Genomic DNA, 25,081 nt, shown 5'->3' on the forward strand with positions numbered 1-25,081 from the left:
AGGAGGAGTTGAGAAGGGGGAGTGTTGAGGAGTAAATAAAGACATTCGCGCCAAGCTAAAAGTGCAGACCTCTGCCTTTAACATATAAAGCAGCCAGGTATGACCTCCAAAAGTCCATAAAAAAGGCCAGAAAGGACTACAGGGACAAAATGGAGTCCAGCTACCACAGCTTTGACACCAGGCGACTGTGGGATGGACTGACTGCATCACTGACTACAAGAAGGACAACACAGTCAGTGTTCAGCCCACTGCATCTCTCGCAGACGAGCTCAACAACTTCTATGCTCGTTTTGACGCAGACAACAGAGGGCAGATCCTCTACCCTCAGGAGGACAGTGAGGCTGCAACTTTACCTCTGAAAACAGAAGCTGTGAGATGGACCTTTAAAAAGGTAAATCCTCACAAAGCTCCAGGGCCAGACGGCATCCCAGGCCGGCTACTCAGAGTGTGTGCAGACGAGCTGGCAGAGGTGTTCACCAACATCTTCAACCTCTCCCTGAGGCAGTCAGTGGTCCCCACGTCCCTCAAAGCATCCACCATCATTCCTGTTCCCAAAAAATCAGTGGTCTCCTGTCTGAATGACTACCATCCTGTTACACTGACATCCGTCATCATGAAGTGCCTGGAGCGGCTGGTCAAAGGTCACATCTGCTCCTCCCTCCCTGACACACTGGACCCTCTTCAGTTTGCCTATCGGACAAACAGAGCCACAGAGGATGCCATCGCGCTGGCAACGCACACCACCCTCACTCACCTGGAAAAAGGGAATACATATGGTGTCGGAGAGGCGGATGCTGTCCAAGATAAAGACAATGTTGGATAACACCTCCCACCCACTCCATGACATGTTGGTCAGTCACAGGAGCTCGTTCAGTGAGAGACTGAGATTACCGAAAAGCACCACTGAACGACACAGGAAATCATTCCTGCCTGTGGCTCCCTGTACAACGCATCCACTTAACACACTGTTTGCTGCTACAACTACACATGTTTCTTTTCCAAATATTTATTTATAAGTGACTTATGTATGTATGTATGTATATATATGTATATATTGTACTATTCTTAGTTAGCGTATTGTCTGTCTTGTCTTAATGTTGGTTTAAAATGGAGCACTGTAACAAAAAATAATTTCCCCCAGGGATCAATAAAGTATTCTGATTCTGATTCTGATTCTGATATGCAAGGATGCTCTTCATCGACTACAGCTCGGCATTTAACACCATCATCCCCTCAAAACATGCCACGAAGCTCGTCGACCTTGGGCTGGGAACACCGATCTGCAGATGGATTCTAAACTTCCTCACAAACAGGCCCCAGGTGGTGAGAGTTGGTAAGCACACCTCCTCACCACTCATCCTAAACACAGGTACGCCACAGGGCTGTGTGCTTAGCCCCCTCCTATAGTCCCTGTTCACACACGACTGTGTTGCTAAACATAAGTCCAACATCATCATCAAGTTTGCGGATGACACAACCATCATAGGCCTCATCACAGACAACGATGAAACGGCCTATAGAGAGGAGGTGATGGCGCTGTACAAGTGGTGCCTGGAAAATAACCTGACTCTCAACATCAGCAAAACTAGAGAGATGATAGTGGACTACCGGAAACGACCAGTCAGGGAAGACCAGCCCATCCACATCAACGGTGTCAAGGTCGAAAGGGTCAGCAGCTTCAAGTTCCTTGGAGTCAACATCACCGAGGACTTCTCCTGGACCCTTCACACAGACACTGCTATCACGAAAGCTCGCCAGCGGCTTTACTTCCTGAGGAGGCTGAGGAAGTTTGGTATGAACGCTAACATCACCTCAAATTTCTACAGGTGTGCAATTGAGAGCTTACTGACGAGCTGCATTACAGTTTGGTACGGAAGCTGCTCTGCCAGCAGCCGTAAATCACTACAGAGGGTGAAGGCAGCAGAGCACATCACTGGCACGAGGCTTCCTGCCATTCAGGACATTTATCTCCAGCGATGCCTCCGTAAAGCACACAGCATCATCAAGGCCCACAGCCACCCAGCACATCAGCTCTTCTCCTTGTTACCATCTGGCAGACGTTACAGGAGTCTGTCTGCTCGGACTACAAGACTTAAACACAGTTTCTACCATCAAGCCATACGACACCTCAACCACAACACTTAAACACACACACACTCCACAGGACGCGCTCAGAAGCTACCTGCAGCTTCACAAGTACTCTGTTTAATCTGCACTGGTCACTTCACTTTATTGTTATTGATATTTATATTTTAAAAAAAGTGCAATACTGCAACAACTGCCACAAAACAAATTTTTTTTTTTATTATTATTTTATTTTATTTTATTTTTTTCTACTGTACCATTCTGCTGAGTGACTGTCTTCTGCTCGTCAAATACATTTCATTGCGATGTTGACCCTGTGCTAACTTGCATATGACAAATAAAACTGAAACTGAAACTGAGGAGGTTATTGGCCTTACACCATGACGACAGCTGCTCAACCTAGTCTCTGTAAGCAGACTCGTCACCCCTGGAGATGAGCCCCACCATGGTGGTGTGGTCTGCAAACTTCACAAAGATGTTGCTCTGGTGGAGAGGAGTGCAGTCGTGTGTGTAGAGAGTGTAGAGCAGTAGACTGAGCACAAAGCCCTGGGCTGAGCCCGTGCTGAGACTCAGGGCTGAGGATGTGCAGTGGCCAACTCTGACTCTCTGTCTTCGGCCCGAGAGGAAGCTGTTGATCCACATGCAGGTGCTGTATGGAAGCCCCAGGTCTTGTAGCTTGACCACCACTTTGTGTGGAAGGATGGTGTTAAAAGCTGAGCAGTAATCCACGAAGAGCATCCGCACATAGCTTCCATGCTCTTCCAGGTGTGTTACGGCAGCATGGAGTGCTGTGGCTACAGCGTCTTCCGTGGACCTGTGCGAGGGATTTGTTGAAGATCCCGGTGAGGGTCCCAGGATCTGAAAGTAAGCCTGCAGTGTGAGAGCGAAGTGCTCTAATAGGGTGATATGGTACTACAAGGTCATTAAGATAAGATGGGGCCTGATTATTTAAGACCTTGTATGTGAGGAGCAGGATTTTGAATTCTGGATTTAACAGGAAGCCAAAACAGGAGAAATCTGCTCTCTCTTTCTAGTCCCTGTCAGGACTCTTGCTGCAGCATTTTGGATTAGCTGAAGGCTTTTCAGGGAGTTTTTAGGACATCCTGATAAGTCTACACAGAAGTTACTGTGATACCTTTTCCTGAAGCTTCCGGACGGCATTGTGAAAAACATCTGCTTAGAAAGAATCCATTGGCTCTGAACTAGGAGGCCTGAAGTATGAAGACTGCGTCCTATTGTGGCCAAATTCAGACATTCCAAGCAGAATGAGCTGAAAGGAACAGACTTCAGCAGGACCAGTTCCCCAAAGAGATCCTGGAGTGACACAAGGTCCTGTTCCCAGTCTGATGCAGCTGTATGCTGTCATCGCCACAGACCGGCGCTACGTGGACAGACAGCTCTACCATGACCCCAGCACCACTCCCTGATTGTATTAACCACACTTCAGATAAGAATCCGCTAGATTTTTCTCTCCTCCTCTTCCATTAACACCTAAATAGCTGATTCATGTCAATACTTTAATCATCGTGATATCATCACAGATAAATCACGTCAATCTCCACAGCATGGAGATTAAAACGTTTTCTCTTTCATCCCTCCCATTAGTGCTTTTGCATGTTTTTCTCCCGTCTCTCACTGCACCGATCAGCTGTTTCCTACTCAGTAACAAACAGCTCATAAACTTAAAAGAAAGTTGTGTGTGACTATTTTTTCACTTCGTCTTAATTTCCTTTTCCTCCCTTTTTTCCCTCTTGCTTCTGCTCCCTCAATCTTTTCACATGTGCGCGGCAATATCTCGGACATACACACTCAGCATCAGCACATCCACTACAGCCTCACAGCACACACAGATATGTAGGACACACACACACATACGTCCACTCAATGTGCACACACATAATCAAACAACACCTAGCACCCCTCTGGTCTACATATTGCACTCATAAAAACCTGTCACCACATTTTTTTAACACCCAGTGGACATGTTTTTTCTTATTCATTTGCGCATCACACGCGGTGTGCAACATTAGTTACACACACACACACACACACACACACACACACACACACACACACACACACACACACACACACACACCCCTATGGGCACATTAAGGTTTATCCCATGGAACATACATGGAGCTGGCTCCAGAGAGAAGAGGTTATGGAAATGTAACCAGCTTAAAAATGACAGACGTGGTTTTATTACAAGAGACTCACAGACCTGCCTCAGCTAAAGAGGAACCTAACTAACTGCAGTTCACAGATACAGTTAAACAGTAAATGAGCAATTATGGACTCTCCTCACCCTAACTGTAGGGAATATACTTTCTTCTCACATTTCAACTCAACAGCCGTCTGTGTGCATGGGTGTTGGACTTCCTCACTGGCAGAACTCAGGTGGTGAGGGTGGGTAGATGCGTCTCTAACATCACCATCAACACAGGAGCACCTCAGGGATGTGTCCTCTCGCCACTGCTCTACTCCCTCTACACTTCAGACTGTGTGGCCACCCATGGCTCCAACACCATTGTGAAGTTTGCTGACGACACAGTGGTGTTGGGTGCCATCTCCAACAACGATGAGGCGGCCTACATGGACGAAGTGAAGAATCTGGCATCATGGTGCCAGCCTTTTTTTGTGCATTTTTTTCTTTTTTTTTTACAGCGCATTGTGTTCTGCCTCCTGATTGGCTAATCCTGTGCTGTGTCTGCTGTACAGGACAGGATGTGTTCAGCTTGTCAAATTTACATAAATCTTCGATCCCAGCAGTGTGACTCTGAAGTGCTGCACTGTATGTTTGTAAGTTTTCTCCCCAACAAACAACGATGTCGACGAAACGTTTTGCTCCATCAAAGGCTCCTGCAGTAGCACCCAAGGAAGATGCCAACCATCGCACAAACAGTTGGACTTCTGGTAGGAGTTACCATATTTTACGGATTATAAGGCACATCAGGCGAAACAAAACAGTCAGATAAGTCAAACTTTACTCATTCTTCTTGCTTCCTCTACTTCCGTACCATTGATGATTCATTAATGTTGAATTCTCTGCAGCTGCTCTGTTCCCGTGTTCTGGACCTGAAAACATGGTTTGATCTTTGGTTTCATCCTATAATAATGAACTTATTTTTCTACGAAGGTTTGAACTTTGAGAGTTTAAACAAGAGAGAAAAGTGTGAAAATGTTCGTGCCTGTCTGAGAAAAGTGTATAAAGTGTGTAGTGAGAGGTTTTACAGCCTTAAACATCTATAACAATTGTAAAAAATAAAGTTGGCTCCTTCTCAAATTTCACCTGTCGCGGCTTATTTTTAGAACGTAACTCCCGCGACAAACGAGGGAGCGCTGTAATGTTCTTGGTGCTTGCTATTCATTAAGTATAGTAGACAGTAGATGGTAAAGATCATGGTTTTAACACAAGGTTCATTTAGCTTTCTAAAGCAGAAAAGAAAAGAAATAGCTTATTTGTCCCATATTCAGGGTATTATTTTGTTTCAGCATTTTAATATTAATTTGACCACAACAAACATGTAAAAAAGACTAAAGGAATTTTGCGCTGCTGTGGCCATCAACCTCGCTGTCAAGCTCAGCAGACTGAGACAACTGGTGGCATCGTTCTTTGGGTTACGGGGAGGTGTGTTTGTTTTATGTGCAGTTGGCAAGCTCATCTGTACTTCTGTGTTTTTAAAGAATAAATACCTCATGGCACAACCACATCCAGCAGCATATCTACAAATCTGAGAGGAAGCTCTCCTGCTAACAAACCTGCTAAAACATGCCATTAATACTAACCAAAAAATACAGTAACATTTGATCAGAGTCGTTCAGCTGCTCAGAGGAACGACTCCAGAGAGGCAGGGATGATGAAGGGGTTGAATCTAGACACGAGTCCACTCTGCACTGAGGGGGTTTAGCCAGAGTGACTATGCCACAGGCCAGATTATCATCTTACAAAGCACCTAATGCTTTGTAAGATGATTAAATCTATTTCAGGAGGGATTTATTCCATAGCAGAACTCTGTGATTGCAATGTCTTGATGGATGCTCTCCCATCCAGGTAAGGAAATCCCCGAAGGTTGATTCTGTTCATCTGGACGTTTCAGCTGACGGCAGGTTTCCCCAGTCTTACAGTACATTTGCATAATCATTACAACTAGCACCACTGGCGAACAATGGGCTGTGAGGTCAGTTTTTTGATCATTAATATGCAAATTATTATGACCATTGATGAGCAACCATTGATCAATGACCACTGATCTATGCTTGCAATGTCTACATCTTTCTCACCATTAAAGGAATTTATAAGATGTGTTTGGCTATATCTTTAGATGTTAGCAGTAACGAATGTGTAACAATTGCACACACACTAATAAAACCTTGTAATGATGCTGTCAGTTTGAAGCAGTCAGTTGTGGTTTTGGAAAATATTGGACGATCTTGCAGCACCGCTACTCTGTCCACCATTCATACACAAGTTTCTCCCTGACTGGATTTGCCAATCAAAGCTGTGATCATGACGTTGCACCGTATTTCAACAGCATCACAGCAAGTTAGTAATTAAAGTCAAACTTATGAGAAAGGTGACCCTTTGAAAACAAATCAGTGTGATAAGAACTATTAATAAAAATGTATCTGAGGAGAACTTTTTTGTTTTAGCTGGACCCCAGCAACAATCTGGAAACTGTGACGGTCATTCATATTGCAAACCAGCCCACGCTACTCTTCTTGCATTCACTCTTCACAAGGTCACCAACACAGTGATCTATGTATTTACAAAAACTTTTGTTTTGAAAATCACCACAGTATGAACTTAAAGCAAATGCTGTCTGCTTGATACACTGTGGCTGTGCGACTTACCAAGAAGAGCTTCAAACAGGTTGCTTTTGAAAATCCCCATCACTCTTTGAATGGCAGTTTTGAGCTGCTGCTCCTCCGGTTTCCTCAGGTTAGTGCAGTATTCCTCCAAAAGTGCAAGGGCTCGAGCTGTGTCTGCAGAGCACAGAGGAAAAAAGGCTCTGGGGTTTCCTTGGTTTATTTTTCTCATGGATAATTTATGTAAAATATATACATTGATCTGGTAATATTTAATATCCTGTGATAAAAGGTTGATTCTCTTCATCGAGACAAAGTATTTTCAGTGGGAGAAACGTTTTGTCACTCATCCAAGTGACTTCTTCAGTCTCAGCTGACTGCAGGTTTCCCCACTACCTTTGCATACTGACTGAAACTAGCCGACTGAAGAGAGGATGCCACACCGAGGATGGGGACAAGTGGGTGAAAAATTTGTCATCTAAGCAGAGAAAAACATCCTTGCAAAAGCGTTGAACTTTGCTGTGACGCCTAGACAAATCGTGCCTCAGAAAAAAGCGATTTGAAACAACAACATTGTAGATGTTGAAAGTTTCGGCCTGTCTCAGCAATGCAAGGCCACCAGCATCCAACATCAGCATGGAGGAGAGGAAGGTACTCACATCACTTATTAATGACAGCAACATTATCATCCTTCAGGCAGACATGGGTAGGGTTGCTAAACCAGAAAGACTATCATGACCCGTCATTAGGCAGCTTGAATTTAGTTCGGAAGTGAGAGATGTCAGTATGGACGCAGATGATGGGCTCGTACTATGTTACATCTCTCTTCAATTGTGTTCCAGTCACTGAAGCAGTGGAAGTAGTTCATAAGAGATGACAGGATGACCCCAACCTCAGCAACAGGACCACTCTCAGCACCAACCACATGTGTTTGCTCCGTGTCTTCATTCCACACATTTCATATACAAGGGTCAGTACTATTACACATTAACTCAGTGGACCGACACATCAAATTCACCAGGGAGGATATGAACAGTGGCAGGTTAGCCTTCTTAGACTGTGAGATTTCCATCAGTAATGGGGGACATCTAAAAGCTGATGTGTACCGTAAACCTGACACAGCGGCCAGGGAGGCAGAAGAACATCAAGAAGGCCCTGAGTAAATGTGGTTATCCCAGCTGGACTTTTGTCAAAGCTGGGAAGGCTCCTAAAGAAAGCTCCAGCAGATCCAGGAGAGAAGGACAACCGCTGCCCACCTGTAGTGATCCCGTACGTGTCAGGAGTATCGGAGCAGCTGAGACGCATTTTTTCTAAACACCGGGTCTCTGTGGCTTTTAAACCCCAAAACACGCTGCGCCAAAAACTGGTCCACCCCAAGGATCGGGTCCCCCGACACAAACAGAGTAACATAGTGTACGCTGTTAAGTGCAGGAGGATTGGCAGGATTTATACATCGGGGAAACCAAACAACCTCTGGCTAAGAGGACGGCACAACACAGAAGATATACCTCATCAGGCCAGGACTCTGCAGTCTATTTACACCTACAGGCCAGTGGACACTGTTTCAATGATGAGGATGTAACATCCTGGACAGGGAGGAACGCTGGTTTGAGGGCGGAGTCAAGGAGGCCATTTACGTGAAAAGGGAAAGACCATCTCTGAATGGAGGAGGGGCCTAAGGGTACATCTGTCACCATCTTACATGCTGTAATTGCAGCCATTCACCAACTCTCTGTGAATGGGACTCATGGCTATTGATCAGTGGTCATAATTTACATATTAATGATCAATCACAGTGATCGATCACATGCATTCAGTGGTGCTAGTTTCAGTCTTTGTGCAATGTCCTGTTTGTAAGGTTGGAAACCTGCAGTCAGCTGAGACTGAAGACGTCACCTGATGATGATGAAACGTTTCTCCCACTGAAAACGTCCAGATGAACAGAATCAACCTTTTGGGATTTACTTACCTGGATGATTGAGCATGCATGAAGACACTTAATATCTTGTGGCAAAGTTGTATAAGATAATAAAAGGGACTGACAGTGATGCATGGTGTTTATGGCATACAATAGATCTTTTTTTCCATTACATACTGGATCTGGCTGCATGGTGTGCTCCCTCCTAGTACAAGAGCAGAGAGAAGCGCAGCACTGATGTTTGAACAATCTGTGTTTCAGTTCAAAGGTGGTGTATGGGGTGGAGGCTTGTTCCACATCAGAAGGCAGATGCATAGATAGTTGTTTATGCATGGAGGAAAGCTTATGTGGACAATTCTGAAAACATGAAGCTCGAGCAGTTTAGAGCTCATGACCCTAAACAGAACCTGTGAGCAGAGGTCTGCTGGGTTCATTCAAATAGAATTCTCGTTGATTTTGTGACTCTCTGAACACAAATTGTACCATTTAACACAATTTGTCCACTTAGAAACACTGGCCTTCAATATCCAACACATTAAGTACAAATTAATCTCTCGCAAGTTACACCTTTTCAAACTCAATTAGAAGAACACTTCATTTGTGTGTCAGCGTATAAAAGAGATCTCAAATGTCTTAGTCAGATGTTAGGCAAGAAGATGGAGCACCGAGAAAACAGAAAAACTTTAAGCGACAGCCTAACACGCAGACAGTTTATACTATTTCTTCGGTTCCGCGTTGTATTGCAGTAAAAACTAAATACCTCTTTCGTTACCCTTTTGTATCTGTGCACTAACGTTCTTTGTAATCTAAAAACTCCCACTAGGGCTTATAAACTCTCCACCAGTTGGTCTTAGAACTGAAGAAGCTTCTCGGATGAGAGGTGAAACGTCTTCAAGGAAAACTTAAAGAAGTCCAGACGCTTTTCTTTCCAAGATCTTTAGACTACCATGACCTGGATGACTGAGAACCTACAAAGACAACATTCTTTGTAGAGTTTCTCACTGTATTTAACATTAATGTAGGTGAAATTACTGAGTTTTATGAAATACTACTAAATGACATACGCTGCTCTTAAAAGTATTTATCCCTTTCCTGATTTCTTATTTTTTCCATATTTGTCACACCTACATGGTTTAGATCCTCAAAGTTTAATATTAGACAAAGATGACCCCAGAAAATGCAGAAATTCCACATTTGTTGGAAGACTGAGTTTAAATATAACCTATCAAAGTGAAGTAAGTTAAAAGATCTCAAGAACAGATGAGTAACAAAGTAATAGGAACCAATCAGTCTGGAAACAGTTACAAGGCCATTGCTAAGACGTTAGGACTCCAGTGATTTACTTTGACAGCCATTATCCACAAACGGGGAAATCTTGGAACAGTGGTGAACCTTCCCAGGAGTGGCTGACGTGTCAAAATTACTCCAAGAGGGCATTAGCGACTCATCCTCGCTTGCCTAAGCTCATTAATCAACAATAAGAAAGAGACTGGGCAAAAATGGCCTGCATGGCAGAGTTCGACAAAACCACTGCTCAACAAAACAAGTATGATGGCTTGTCTCATTTTTATTGATGATCCTCAACATTTCTGGGAAAGTATTCTGTGGACTCACAAAACAAAATTCAAAATAAAAAGATCACACAACAGTCAAACACGGTGGTGGTACTGTGGCAGCTTTGGACTGCTTTACCGCTTAGAGCTCGGACAACTTTCTATTACTGATGGATCCATGAATTTTGCTCTTTACTAGAAAATCCCGAAGGGGAATGTTGGCCATCGGTTTGTGGTCTGACACTCCAGAGCACTTGGGTTATGCAGCAGGTCAATGATCTAAAACAGACCAGTAAATCCAGCTCTGAACGCTATATTGATGCAAATAAAAGTTATGCATTCAACTCTTTCCTGTTTGTTTTAAGAGTTTTCTATTTGCATTTGTATTCATTTATTTTGCACTTATAAAATGTACATTATTCTCTTAAGAGAAGAGATTCATTGTACAAGATGCATCTGCTACTACTACTATTCAGTTTCTGGGCAGGTAATAAGAATACACAAAATCACATGATCAAGGAACAAATGATGTTAGCAGGACATCACCTCAAAGGTTCTGGTTGCATCTTCTGAGCAAAAAAGAATAAAGCAATATTAAATGTAAGTTGCACATCCAGGTTACAAATTAAGTTCTCAGAGCTTATTATTGATAATAATTATTATATTTAATAAGGTTTCTTCAATGATGAAATTACCTTGGTTTCTCAGTGATTTGATTGGTTTTCATTTTGTAACACTTGGTTGAGACCAGCAGGAGATGAGATAGTTAATCTGATCAAATTAATAGTAAATAAACTTCCACTGTTTCTCTCAAGTGAGTAATGAAAGTGTTGAAAGTGGGAACTGATAAGAATGTAGTGATTCCAATTCCATAATCAGTATCACTTATACATTCTATTCCTTATCAATTCTCTTATCCTAATTGGGTTATCACTGGCACCACCATTGCTAAGCAGCATATCAAAGACATTCATGCAAATGAGCTGCAATACTGCGCCGTGAAATGTTTGTACGTGTTGGAGGTCAGTCGCCCCTTTGTTGTGATCAGTGTTGGGGTTCAGAAAAATGTATTACACATATTATACAGAATACTAATGTTCATGTTATGTTAAGTAACACTCATGTTACTTAATTTGTTACTAGTTGCATTATTTTCACGTTTCTCCATAAAAGGAACTGAAACACACAATAATCTCATAATTCCTATTTAAAAATAAAAACCTCAGCCTACAGTCCCAGACACCAACACACGTCTATCATAATGAGGACGTAAATATGATGTTTCTCTTAGTATTTAGCAACAAGAACCAAAGATGAAAACCAGCAATCGCTACACTGATTTGACTTTAGAAACATGAACAGATGAAAATGGAGGTTTCAGCCTAACTGCTCATCACTGCTTTTGTTACCTGTTGAATTTCAGGATCTGGCTGCCGGGCCCTGGACTCACTGAGCTTTCACATGGCTGCTTATTACCATGCTGTCTGTGCAAAGAGCCAAAGTTGTGTTAGCAGTATAATGCAGTGTTTCCTGTCCTGGACGCAGTTAGCACTTTAACATTGCACTCTTGTCCTTTTGTGCAATAAAAATAAAAGTAATGTCCATATCCACACTGTACATTGCTCCATTTTTTCCTCCTCCAGCAGAATCGATGGGCAAGCAGACTAACAATTCCAAGGAATTCAACTACTGGGAACCAGTTCTCTACAAGAACTGGTTCTTGAGTCCCATCCCTAGTTGAAAGGTAACTATATTGTGTATGCTACTAGTGTTTTTCACATGCTTCAATGTGGAATCTAAAATGATACCTACACATTGAACACAGCAACACTGTTTACCTCGTGATCATTTACAAGTGTAGGAGAAATCAGTATAAAGTATATTGTTACAGTCATTAATATACACATTTAATAATAGAGGGACACCAGGATCCATCGTTGTGCCACAGACACCTTGTGATAACTTATTTTCTAAATATGATTTTATCCCGTTTAAAACACTTGTAGAAAACAGAGTGTAAAAGCATTTCTGTATTTACTGTGTGAAACGCAGAAACACTGCACCTCGTTTATACAGGTTAGCCTTCATAGCCCCTGCAAACACGCCCAGCTCTAAACTGGGATAAAACACAGCATCATTTAACAGATGTGTTTTCAGCTGCTGCTAAATGACTTTTTTCCAATAATTTGGAGACAACAGGTCATCTTCAAACTGGTCTGTAATGGGCTACTTTGTCTTTATCACCACCTTTATATGGAGAGTAACAACTGCACTGTTGAGAGCAAAGGGAAATATGGATACATGATTTTAGAGGACAAGAATCAAGCCAACCAGTGTTATCAAGTTATTCGAAAAAAGTAATTAGTTACTAATTACTGATTACTTCTCCAAAAAAGTAATCCTGTTACTAGGCTGATTACTTATTTTCAAAAGTAATTAGTTACTTTTTAAAAACATGATATACAACCTGAGTAGGTAATGAAGCAACCGGCCTTTCAGCCCAATTCTATTTTTTCTGCATAATCCATCATATACAATGTAACCACATGGAAAAGCCTCTGTTTAAAACTTGTTTTATTCGTTTTAATGCAACTGTCTTTGACTTGAAGAAATTCTTTAACATTTAAACCTGTTTCCTGCATATTCCAGCAAATAAAATAATGTTTTGTGTTTACACTCTTTCAACTAGATGCAAGTAAAACTCAGCAAAAAATAAATAGAATCAAAGACTCAGCAGCTCTTAAATCTATTGCCACCTGTTTAGCAGGAGTGGGGTGGGTGGAGGTTTGCCCACAGCGGTCATGTCAGTGGGGGGATCCGGGGCTTTCTCTGTGAGCGTCACGTTCCCGTGGCAGCGTGCTCGCTGCTCGCTCAGATTTGAAGTTTAATCTTTCGCTGTAGAAAGAAGTTTTCTTCCCACAGAGTGAACAGCGGACGCTGATGTTTTTGTCACTTTTACAGAATCAAACTCAAAGTAATGTGATTACTTCCACGCTTTAAACGCTGCACAGTCGTACCCTCTCCATCGCTCCATATTATCCATGTTGACACTCACACAAACAAAATCACAGTTTAGTAACGCAGTTTACGGGAAAGTAACAGTAATCTAATTACTTTTTGCAATAGTAATCCCTTACAATACTCGCTACTCGAAAAAGAGTAATCAGATTACAGTAACACGTTACTTGTAACACATTACTGCCCATCTCTGCCCCCAACTGACTTTGAATTTCTTAGTGATGTAATCGTTTGACCAGTGGTTTAAAATTAAACTTTCTCATTTGTGCCTACAGACAGTAAATCTGTGTCAAACACCAGGACACAAAGATTCACCCAGATGTCCACACAACTCTACAACAGACTCAATTAAATAATTATTTACAACAATGTGCAAATAGAAGACTATCATTTACGTTTGCACCATTAAGTTTTACTCCATCTCTCTGTAATCTCTCTGTAACTTGCCAGAGACGATTGCCGTTCACTTGTTTAATGATTGAGGAAAAACTTGGCTCTAACCTGGATGTAACTTTGTTTCTAAAGCCTTTGGACATTACTGGTTAGTTGCCTGACCTGCAGGGTCTGTGGATAGCTCCCCAGTGGGAAGTAAAAGAGGCTTTATAAAGAGTTATCTCTGGATAGCTGCAGCATGCAGCACTCTGCAATCCTCCAACCACGGTCCCTCACTATGAACTTACAGTTGTGAGTTCATGGTGTTCATTCTCCCTTCTGGCTAAAGATGGGACCAGAACAGAGCCTTGTGCATGTGTGAAATATTTTAAGAAAACTGAGACTTATTAAAGAGGACCGCGTATATCCACAGTTTTATAAAACTGATGAAAATAAGCATCTGTGTCATTTATATTTGTCACTAACAAGCAACATTACAATACAGCGAAGCTGGGAAACCTTGAGTTCTGTTACTGTCATGATGATGCTGATGTTACTGTGACACTGGGCACGTAACTAAACACTGTGGCAGCCCAACCTCCCCACACCCTCCTCACAATGGCAGTGACGTAATTCACCTGTACACCCTGGAAACTGCTCCGTAAATACAAAAACCCTCAAGTAGTGAAAAGTGATCCACAGAGGACACAGCCCACCACACACAGGACCCAAACAATCTACAGCCAAAGTCGCAGCCCACCACCTTCTTCTTTATATTGTTTATTGGCGTTTGGCAAACAGCAAAATGGCGCATTACTGCCACCAACTGGTGTGGAGTGTGGACTGAAATGTCAGAAGAAAAAAAATAGTTTGCCTTAAAAATATGGCCTGATAACTTTGACTTCTCGAGTTCTTCTGAACTAAGGTCCAGTTTCATATCACCAAACTTTCCAATCAATATATTTCTGACGATGTATTAAAACGTTCCATTGCTTCCTCTCTACTGCAGTAACACTGTGCTGTGCGGTATTTGTCTTATTAAAAGCAACGTGTCCAGTCTGAGTCGAGGGACTACCTCATACCAGGCAGGTGGTTTTGATCTCACGGTCAGTCCCTGCACACTACTGACAAATGTAGTGTAGATAAGATGCACTTCGATGTGGTATCAACAGAGTCTCATGAATTACACGTGTCACATAACTGCACTCTGAAAATGGATGGATAGACATGTAATAATAACTCACCTTTTTTCCTGATAGGCATGGCGACTTGGTGTAAACCTGACTCTCAGTAAGGCTCCACTTCTGTCTTCAGTGCATGATCACAGAGTTCTCTCAAAGTGGCACAAAAACAGAAACGTTTGGTAAACTTCAACAGAGACAACTCAAACCAGCTGTTTTTGATTTTTATTCCAGGGACAATGGGGAGCCTTTCAGGAGGTATCCAAGCAAAATAAGGAAAGGACTAACTCCACTGATGATCCAGCCATGTGACTGTAGGTGTCTCTGTCCCCTTTACAATTCATCAGAAATCCACAATAAACTCAGAAGAGGTCCCCCTGCAGCAACCTCTCATTCATATCTATTTAGTGCGTGCAGTCAATCAGTGGGCCTTGATGTGAGATGCAACAACAGTTGTGATTCTGCAGTTCAAAACATTATATGTACGAAGAGGCTTAGCACTTCTGTCTGGATGTACTTAATTAAGAGAAACATCCTTTGGCTGAAGAGTTAGCAGGCCACAGAAGTGCTTTGTCATGCTAGGTCGCTGGTGGTCCACACAACCTGGTACAGACAAAATAACACAGCAGGGCAAACAGGCAGACACCAAACCAAGATGCCCGGACAATCGGGCGGATGTGTACAAAAACGCTGGTTCGGTGTCTGCTGGTCCGGGGGAGCCTTGAGGTCTGGCCTGGGTTAACATAGTCTGCTCACTCGGCCGCTGTGGTGTGACAGTCCTCCACAGATCCACGGACAGGAGAACTGCTCCACATCCTTCATCCTGAGGTTTCCTCTACAGCCTGCCAGCAAGAACAGGGTAAAGGGTGAAGAACACTTCAAATATGCAGCTGGAGAAGCGATGCAGCAGTTCTCCTGCGCTCCTCAGCTAATACCCAGTGGTCACCTCAGAGTTTTATGCCCGGAGGTTTCGACCTATGGTGGGATGCGTGTCCCCCGCTCCCTCCTCGCATTACTGCCATACACAAACGCAAACATGCGCGGTGCCCGTTACTTACCTAGCATTCACCTTATATCGCAGCCAGCGGCGATGCCAAATGAAATGCCGCTTCAACGGTGCGACGACACCTGCCTGCCGACGACGGCGCTAAACGGCTTCCAGGTGGATCCGCGTTCATTTCCTGCAAAACGGTGACCGAAGAAACACAGTGCTGTGTTCTCCCTGTGCTACAGCCCTTTATTTCATCCCACCTGACAGTATCTTACAGTTTTACGTGCCAGAAACAAGCCCACTATACTACGTAAACGAACTTCCGCTTGTACTTTTCAAAATAATGCCTTCTCTAAGCGTACATTTTAACTCGACATGTATACTTATTTCAAACACAGCAGTCGCTCTGGCGTAATGACTGTTAGTGATTCAGTCCTCTGTGCAGAAGCGGCCGCTGTGAGTGACATTAAAGTGTCTGAATTAGCAGTCAGTGTAGTAAAACATATTTGAAAGAACACGAACAAAACCACTGAATGTGTGTAATATATATATATATATATATATATATATTATATATATTATATACACACACATACATACACTGTACATCGCTCAAGGATCATACTTCTATGTGTGTGTGTATTTTCAAACAAGAAGAAAAAAAGAGCAGTATTGTGCTTTTACTTTGAAGGAAACTCGACTGAGCTTGACGCAGCTGTGGAACTTTACCTTAGCAACGCAGAGGCTGGTCGCTGGTTAGCTGCCCCCGGTTTGATTGAACTGATGCGACAACCAATCATAGAACGGGATTTATTGTATCAGGCGGGACTGACCAGTGAGAATGCTTTAAACCAGTGCAGAGCAGAGCCCTTCAGTTGAAATTGCTGCATTAAATGTACTGTAGGAAATCTGAAACATCCAAAGTAGTGATTCTAAAATGGACCAGCTAAAAGAAGTACTTGAACAAGAACAAGGTGGTTGTAGTCTGTATTTAGTCTTAACATTGTATTACTGTACTTGGAGGAATGTTGCAAATAGTCTGGTTTGGGCAGATTTATTGTTCTAATTCAACAGTGAAATCTGATGGTCATGAAAGATGGTGTTACAACTAGAGAGAAACTGCAATGTGAACAGAATCTAAAAGAATAGACTTAAAACCAGGTGCCACTGTAATACTGCCCTGCATACTGCATCCAATGTGGAAGGTATTCATTTTTGTCTTCAAGAGCTAAATAATACTTTTTGACCTCTGACTATTCTTGTGTCTACAGAAGCCTCCCTTTAAACAACAGTGCCACTGTTTATCAGTACATTATACTCATAACTTGCACATCCTCCCAGAGATAACCACTAAAGAAAATGTTCAGGAAGGCTTGTACATACAAATATCCTGATGAAGTACATCTGTCGCAGCAATACACAGAACTAAATGTGGGGAAACTGAGGATTCAGTGAGATCATTGCCTCTGGGGTTAGTGTGTATGGTTTTGATAATAGTCATTATCTCCAGTTATGAGGTCAGAAATCTAAATTTCCAAGTGTTGTCTGTCATGAATAAAATCCTTATTTCACCACCAAACCAAAAGTGAAATGAACATTCTGTTTATTGCTTTGTGTATTGATCATACTATACAGTTCATTAATGCTTACATCATAGATTATCATTTCTGCTTTCTGCATTTCTTATTAAATAAGGAATTTAACTCATTCACTGCCAGCCATTGGCAGTGAATGAGTTAAACCCATTGACTCATTCACTGCCATTGACGGCTATAGACGTCAATGGCAGTGAATGAGTTAACATGTGACTTGGACAACAAAACCTAGTTGTGGATGTGGATCATCTAAAAGTATATACTGTGCTGTGTAATTTCTACACATTAATCAATACATTTGATACAGTGTCACTTTGAAATGCTCTTTGGCATCATCAGCATTCTCAGAGGTAAAACATCCTCCACCCATTCACCATCAGAGCGTAACATCCTCTGCCATAAATCAGCTTCATCTGTCGTTGAATCCATCCAAGACACTTCCACACCGTAACTCTCCCCTGCACAGACAAGCACAGACATTACACTGATTTCATTGAGTGACACGATGTACTGTATTGGCGTTTATATCCAGTAGAAGAGTAAAAGATGGAGCAACAGGCAAAAATGATAATAAAATTTTTTACAATAAAATCTATTAATAGTGACATAAATTTGAAGATACTACAGGTGAAATGTATTATTTGTCTGTCGTTAGGGTAAAATGAACAGGAATTAACAGGGAACATTACAGTAAAGCTTTAAACAAACTAAAGTAAGGACTATGAAAAGTTAGACACAATATGTTCAAAGTTTGACCTTTAACTTTATGGCATTTGTGGACAAACGATGGCCAGTTAGGCTGTTTAATCCAGCCTATCAAACATTTACAAAACTACAAAATTTCCCTAAAAAGTTAAATATTTAACTTTTGTTAAATATTTATTTAACTTTTTCCTGTGTTTTGCTGCATTTTCCTGCAATACCAGGTAGATGTCACTAGATGATGCACTCCAAACACTTCTAACCTTTACCAAGGTAAATTTATTCTGTCCACGCTCACATATTTATGATTCCAACATCAAGACATCATACATTAACACAGCTCAGCTTCTGATGTTTGTTAGAGGCATTAATGACAATTCTGAGGTCACAGAGGGATTTGTATGACAGGTTTCATCAAGAGGCCGAAGCTATAGATGCAGCTGCCGGGAGTCCCCCCTCCTCCTTTCGACTACAAACACATCCTTTTACTCGGCATCAAGAGCGCTTTCTTCACAAAAGCTCTGACTCGGGTAGTTACCTTTCCCCTTAGGGTTAAAAATAAAGCCCCTTGAGGTTATTGTTGCTGTAATTTGGATGTTTATAAATGAAACTGAATTTAATTTCACATTCTATGACAACTTTCATTCATTTTAAATATTTTCACCTGTTAAAATGTAAAAAGGTTTTTTTACAGTCAGTTCTAGTATTCAGACATTTTGCACTGCAGATCACTAAAACTATTCGCATTCAATTTCATTTGAATCTAATAAATTTACACAATTTAAAAGAAAATGTAATAAAGAATAAAATATTCCTCAGAGATCCAGATGTGGAGGTTGTGTGTGAGGCTGCTAAAACATCATTTTTCATTGAGCTCATTGTTTGTTAGTTTATTACTAGTTCACACTTCAGTTTGAATTATGAGCATAAACTACATTTTTACTGTTACAAACAAATATTTATACTTTAAATTTCCTTGCAAAAGTCTTGAGCCACATATAGCTGCCTAAAGCTCTGCCTGTACTTGCAGGTCCTGTGTTCTTTACACCAATCAAACAAAAAAAAGAAGCTTTATTAGCATCAACCAAACAGAAACAGTGACCAGAGGCACATCAGTCTCAGTCATTGTGCTCATTGCTAGCCACACCGAACAAACTGGGATTCCCGTTGTACATTAACAATAACAGTGAGATATGAACACAAGTTAACTGGAACAGCTGTTATCAGACTGTAACTTAAACACGTTAACATCAGCATCAGTCGTGGGGATGGTGGCCTCTCCCCTCGGGCTGCACCAGTGTATTAGACCAGTATTAGCTTGATGTATGCAGATGGGTGTGTAACTCTTATGAGCTGTTTGGGCTAACTCACAGGACTGCGTGTGGCAGTCACAAAGCAACCTTTGTGCCTTCCAAGCACCTCCTGCCTTTCACAAAAATGGACATTAGAAGACCACCAATAAAGTGATGTCTAGATTACTGTGATGTCCAAACATTTAAGGTTTTCCTACTTGAATGTTTAGTTTTTGTTGAAAGTGACAATTTCTCCTGAGGAGAGCACATGCTCTCAAAATTACCAATGATAAGAAGAGTGATATTCTGAGGTCAGAGTTTTCTTAAATGCAGTTCTAAACTGGAAACGCTCGTTTAAACATTCTGGGTGATTAATGAGGCCAGTGAAAAGCTGCTGTGGGAGCACTGTGTGGTAGTCCATTTAAGCGCTGGCTTTCCAAACTAATTAACAGTTATGGCGGCAAAGATCACAGTAATGCCTGCTTACTTTGGCATTATTCAGTGGATGCCACCTGTGTGAATCCCTCTGATGTGTTTCATCATTTACAAAAATGTAATCACAGTATAACAGAATATATGGTATGTTAATAAAACTGGAGTTAATATATCTGTAAACCTTGTGACATCATCTTCAATTTATAATAAAGTGCAACTTAAAAATATGCAGAGTCCTTTCCACTTGATTGAATGATCTGACATTTAGTTCATTTAGTTTCTTTGCTTAAACAGTCGTTCTCAATCTGTGGTGCGCGTACCACTGATGGCACATGGGCTCCCTCTAGTGGTACGCAGGAAGTCTTCAAGACTTTTTTTAAGATTAAATAATTATTTAAAATATGCATACATTAAATGTTCTTTACTGCAAGATAACCGAAATTGAGTTTAAACTAGATTTTGTCTTTTTTTGAAAAGCTGTATTCAGCAGGCACGCTGACTAGGCCAACCTAACCAGTAGCTCAAAGGGTTGACAAACTGAGTCGTGATGGCAAATGGACGCATGAAAAATGACAGTTCAAAAGCGAAGCGATCCTGGCTCCAAACAGGAAGTATCAAAAGGAGAACTGTAGTGAATATTTTGACCGGCACAGCAGAAACTGAAGCCGACGACAGTGAACCCAGCACAAGTGTGAGTAGCAACTTCAGCAATACCCGTGAAACTTCTGGTGCGTGATAGCATCAAACGACGCAAAACAGTGAAGACGTGATTGAAGTCACATCAAGTTCAGATTCTTTTGGAGTGGGACAGAGGATGAGCCCAGGACGCTGTGCGCAGAGTGCGGCGATGTTCTTAGTAATGAATGCATGAAACCATCACAGGGTTCACGGCACAGCGAATACCCGGCACTTTCAGACACGGCCGTGTGCTTTCTCTTTCCATTTGCACCACGTATCTATGAGAAGGTCGGCTCTTCACTCGCCTCTAAGGCTGAAGGTGTGTTTACGGAGCCGTGCACGTCCCTTTAGGTACGGAGGCCAAGTTGCCAATGACCACCAAATAAGATAAGATCAATCTTTGTTAGTGCCACAAGTGGGAAATTTGTTGTTTCTGTTTCGATTGTTTTCATGAAGCTGTTGAATGTTTTAATGCAGTCATTTTGTCACATGATGGGCATTTCAGTCAAGTACAGTTATGACTGTTTATGGCAGGTAATAACAATCATATAAGAAATAAAATAGTCTCGTGTAAACTGTATATGTTGTTAAACAGGCTGATACTACTGTACTTTAATCATAAGGGTGGCCATATATTTTCTGAGGTGGTACTGGCTGTGCACAGTTTGAGAACCACTGGCTTAGACAGCAGAGCAGCACATATTCCTGCCATGTTTGAGAGAAACGCACAAAGATCCATGATTATCAGAGTGCTCTTTGCCTGACCTGTTGTATCCCAAACGCACCATGAACTGGATTTTACTAAATAAAAACATTAGCAGTGCAGTTTAACAATCTATTCAATCTTTTAAATCACGGCTTAAAACGTATTTGTTTAATCTTGCTTTTTCTACCGGCTAAATGCTGGCCTTGTTTGCAGAGATTTATTTATTCTTTTAATTTTCCTATTATGCTTTTATTTCCGCTGTGTGTGTCTTGTCGCCATTGTGTTTTGATGGCATAGTTATATTGTGCTATAGTTATATTTTTTCCTGTGAACATAATTTTACACTTCTATTTTTTTATGACTCTGTTTATACTTGTGTTAATTTGTTTTATGTTAAGCACTTTGGCATGCCATTGGTTTTTAAATGTGCTCTATAAATAAAGATTGTTGTTGTTCAAACAAAATAAATCAGCAATAACCATAAAGTGGCGGCATCATTTTCTGCCTTCTATCTTGCTTGTTTGGTGAGCACGACCTCTGCTTTATTTGCTGTAAGTGAATATCTGCATGAAAGCTTCAACATTATGATTCTGTATAGTCACAGAAACCCTTTTAAAAACATTTAAAAGGTTTGAATATAAAGTGTAGTCAGTCTGTAAATGACAGCGCCCCGTGCCGGATACACAAGACATTCCCACCAGGTTTCCTAAATGTTTCCCAGGAGTATTACTGCTTGTGGTTGTACTGTCCACGTCACGATATAAACACCCATGGCGTAAACTTGTGAAGGTCACTGCAGCTGTATTGCTGAACTTGACAGTAAAAAACATTGAGCTGCTGACAAGAATCCAGGATAAAGTGAAAGAGGAAAACCCGGAGTTGGATGTATTTTTCCTCTGCACAAACTAATGCTGACCACCACAACTTACTTTACCACTCTAAGGCCGACTTATTGACTTTGGGATGAGTATCTCAGCAAGTGCCGAAGTTCAAAACAGGAGATACATGCATGAATGTGCAGAACACAAAGCTACAACAGAAACATCAATTTGTGCATGAAATATAATGTGAAAGCCTTCAAAGCCAAAATGATTTGCTTCATTCTCAAGACAAATGTTGGGCGACACATTCGCTCGTTTCCACTGAAGCAGGGAAGATCTGCACAGAGAACTCTGCAGCCAATTCTCAGATTTTGAAAAGACTGAGAATTGACTTCAGTTAGTGTCACTGGACCCTCAGACAGCACTACAGGAGTTACAATGTAAACTGATAAATCTTTAGTATTACTCTATTCTAAAGAAGTTTCTAAAGTTTAACTCCATGAAACTGGATAAAACTGCAGCCTCCAAACCTCCAAGAGATGAAGATGCTGGTGTTGTTTGGCTACCTACATGTGTGAGCAAACTTTCACTGAACACCATCTCTGGGGGAGACGAGACGGTGTACAGAGCTGAGGTTCAGAGGCAGATTGGTGTGCAGACAACAACCTGGACCTCAGTACCACCAAGACAAAAGAGCCGGTAGTCGACTTCAGAAGGAGGAAGTCTGAGCTGCAGCCTGTCAGCATCAACGGGGAGCGGGTAGAAAGGGTGTCCAGTTTCATGTTCCTGGGTGTGCACATAGACACAGACCTCCAATGGAGCTCAAACACCTCTGTGGTTTGAAAGAAGGCCCAACAGCGTCTCCACTTTCTGAGAATCCTCAGAAAAATGGACCTGAAGGAGCTGCTGACCGTCTTCTACCACTGCTGCATTGAAAGTGTGCTGACATATTGCATCTGTGTGTGGTTCTCCAGCTGCACCACAGCACACAGAAAGGCACTCCAGAGAGTCATCAATATGGCCCAAAAAATCGTTGGACATCCTCTTCCCTCCCTGAAGGACCTGTACAGCACTCGCTGTCTCAGGAGGGCACGCAGCTTCCTACGGGACTGCACACACCCAGGACACCGGGTGTTTAAGCTGCTGCCGTCTGGCAGGAGGTTCAGGCTGCTGAGGTCCGGGACAAACAGACTCAAGGACAGCTTTTACAACAGGGCAACAGCCCTGATCAATGCTAACAGCTGACCTGATTGGCTACCTCCCTGGACTTTTTTAGGGGGTAACAACAATAACAATAATAATATTTATATTTAGAACAAGGTGCAATAAATATACACTCATTTTTCTTTTTATTACTTAAGTTACTGTGTGGTGTGGTAGTGCCGACGTGGGACAGTTTTCCTTTTTCATTGTACTATGGATGACTGTGCAATGACAATAAAGAGTTATCTTTAAGATGGCGCCGGTGAGGTCGGCTGCCGTCACGACTGCTCCGACCACTTTTTCTTTGTCTTTGTTTTTTAAGTTAGTTTTCAGCGTTTCTAAATCGGCAAAATCATCACCATTGGGTACATTAGGTATGACAGTGACACTCTTGTTTCTATTGGTATACAATGTACTCACAATTCGAAGTTTTTAACTCCGGATCCGAGCTGGCCGAGTGAGATCTCGAGGGAGAACAAAGGGAAGCGGCGGCGGCCTAGAGGGAAGCGAGCCGGCGTCAGGAACAGGCTGAGAGCTCGTGCACACCGCACACCTCTGCCTAGCATCCTGCTCGCCAACGTCCAGTCACTGGAGAACAAGCTTGACGACCTCGGGGCCAGGATAAAGTTCCAGAGAGACATTCGGGACTGCAATCTCCTCTGCTTCACCGAGACATGGCTGAACCCAGCGGTGCCGGACCACGCCATCCAGCCGGCCGAGTTCTTCTCGGTTCACCGCATGGACAGGACACGGGACTCGGGGAAGTCAAGGGGAGGCGGCGTGTGTTTAATGGTGAACAACAACTGGTGCAACAGTGCGAACGTTGTTCCTCTCACACGCTCCTGCACACCAAATCTGGAACTACTGTCCATCATGTGTCGTCCTTTTTATCTACCTCGGGAATTTACATCGGTCATTGTAAGTGCCGTTTATATTCCACCACAAGCGGACACGGTCACCGCCTTATGCGAGCTGCATGAGGCACTCACACAGCACCAGACACAACACCGGGACGCTGCGCTTATTGTGACGGGGGACTTTAATAGCGCCAACCTCAAACGCGCAGCGCCGAACTTTTATCAACACATCACCTGCCCCACCAGGGGTGAAAGGACACTGGACCACTGCTACACTACGGTCAAGGACGGCTACAAGGCACAATCCCACCCCCCGTTTGGCAAATCTGATCACGCCGCCATCTTCCTCATGCCAAAATACAAACAAAGGCTGAAACAGGAAGTTCCGGTTCAGAGGAAGGTCGCGCGCTGGACGGATCAATCGGTGGCCGCGTTACAGGACGCACTCGATGACGCAGACTGGGGCATGTTCAGAAACAGCTCCGACGATGACGTCAACGTGTTTACGGAAGCGGTTGTGGGATTCATCGGGAAACTAGCGGATGATACCGTGGAGACAAAGACTATCACAACGTTTCCCAACCAGAAGCCGTGGGTGGATAAAACCATCCGCGACGCTCTGAGATCCCGCACCGCTGCCTACAACACGGGACTCATGACGGGGGACATGGACCCGTACAAAGCCGCGTCATATAACGTGCGGAGGGCGGTGAAAGAGGCGAAGCAGCGCTACGGGAGGAAACTAGAGTCACAACTCCAACAGAGTGACTCTAGGAGCCTGTGGCGGGGACTAAGGACAATAACGGACTATAAAGCACCAACAACCGGTATGACGAACGCGGCCGTGACTCTGGCAGACGAGCTG

At 42.6% G+C, this 25,081-nt stretch overlaps 2 protein-coding genes across 4 annotated transcripts in view; both read right to left on the reverse strand.

Annotated features, from left to right (window-relative positions):
- The window catches only part of LOC146660094 (disks large homolog 2-like), a 178,369-nt gene extending 162,147 nt beyond the window's left edge, over positions 1-16,222 (reverse strand). Inside the window, exons 1-3 of the mRNA XM_085419775.1 lie at positions 15,995-16,222; positions 15,000-15,778; positions 6,940-7,071 (exon numbers count right to left, since the gene is read on the reverse strand). Of these exons, the coding sequence (XP_085275901.1) occupies positions 6,940-7,071; positions 15,000-15,018 (151 nt within the window). The 5' untranslated portion in view covers positions 15,019-15,778; positions 15,995-16,222. The remainder of the gene's footprint in view (positions 1-6,939; positions 7,072-14,999; positions 15,779-15,994) is intronic.
- Positions 16,223-17,504: 1,282 nt separating this feature from the next.
- sytl2a (synaptotagmin-like 2a) overlaps positions 17,505-25,081 on the reverse strand; it is a 31,485-nt gene continuing 23,908 nt past the window's right edge. For all 3 annotated transcript variants that reach the window (XM_085419786.1, XM_085419785.1, XM_085419787.1), the window contains one exon: positions 17,505-17,980. In XM_085419786.1, coding sequence (XP_085275912.1) covers positions 17,832-17,980 — 149 coding nt within the window. In that variant the 3' untranslated portion in view covers positions 17,505-17,831. The remainder of the gene's footprint in view (positions 17,981-25,081) is intronic.

Source organism: Rhamphochromis longiceps, linkage group LG10 (assembly GCF_057381845.1).
Source record: "Rhamphochromis longiceps isolate RC_006_pf linkage group LG10, R_longiceps_female_GT1.1, whole genome shotgun sequence".
NCBI classification, from domain to species: domain Eukaryota; kingdom Metazoa; phylum Chordata; class Actinopteri; order Cichliformes; family Cichlidae; genus Rhamphochromis; species Rhamphochromis longiceps.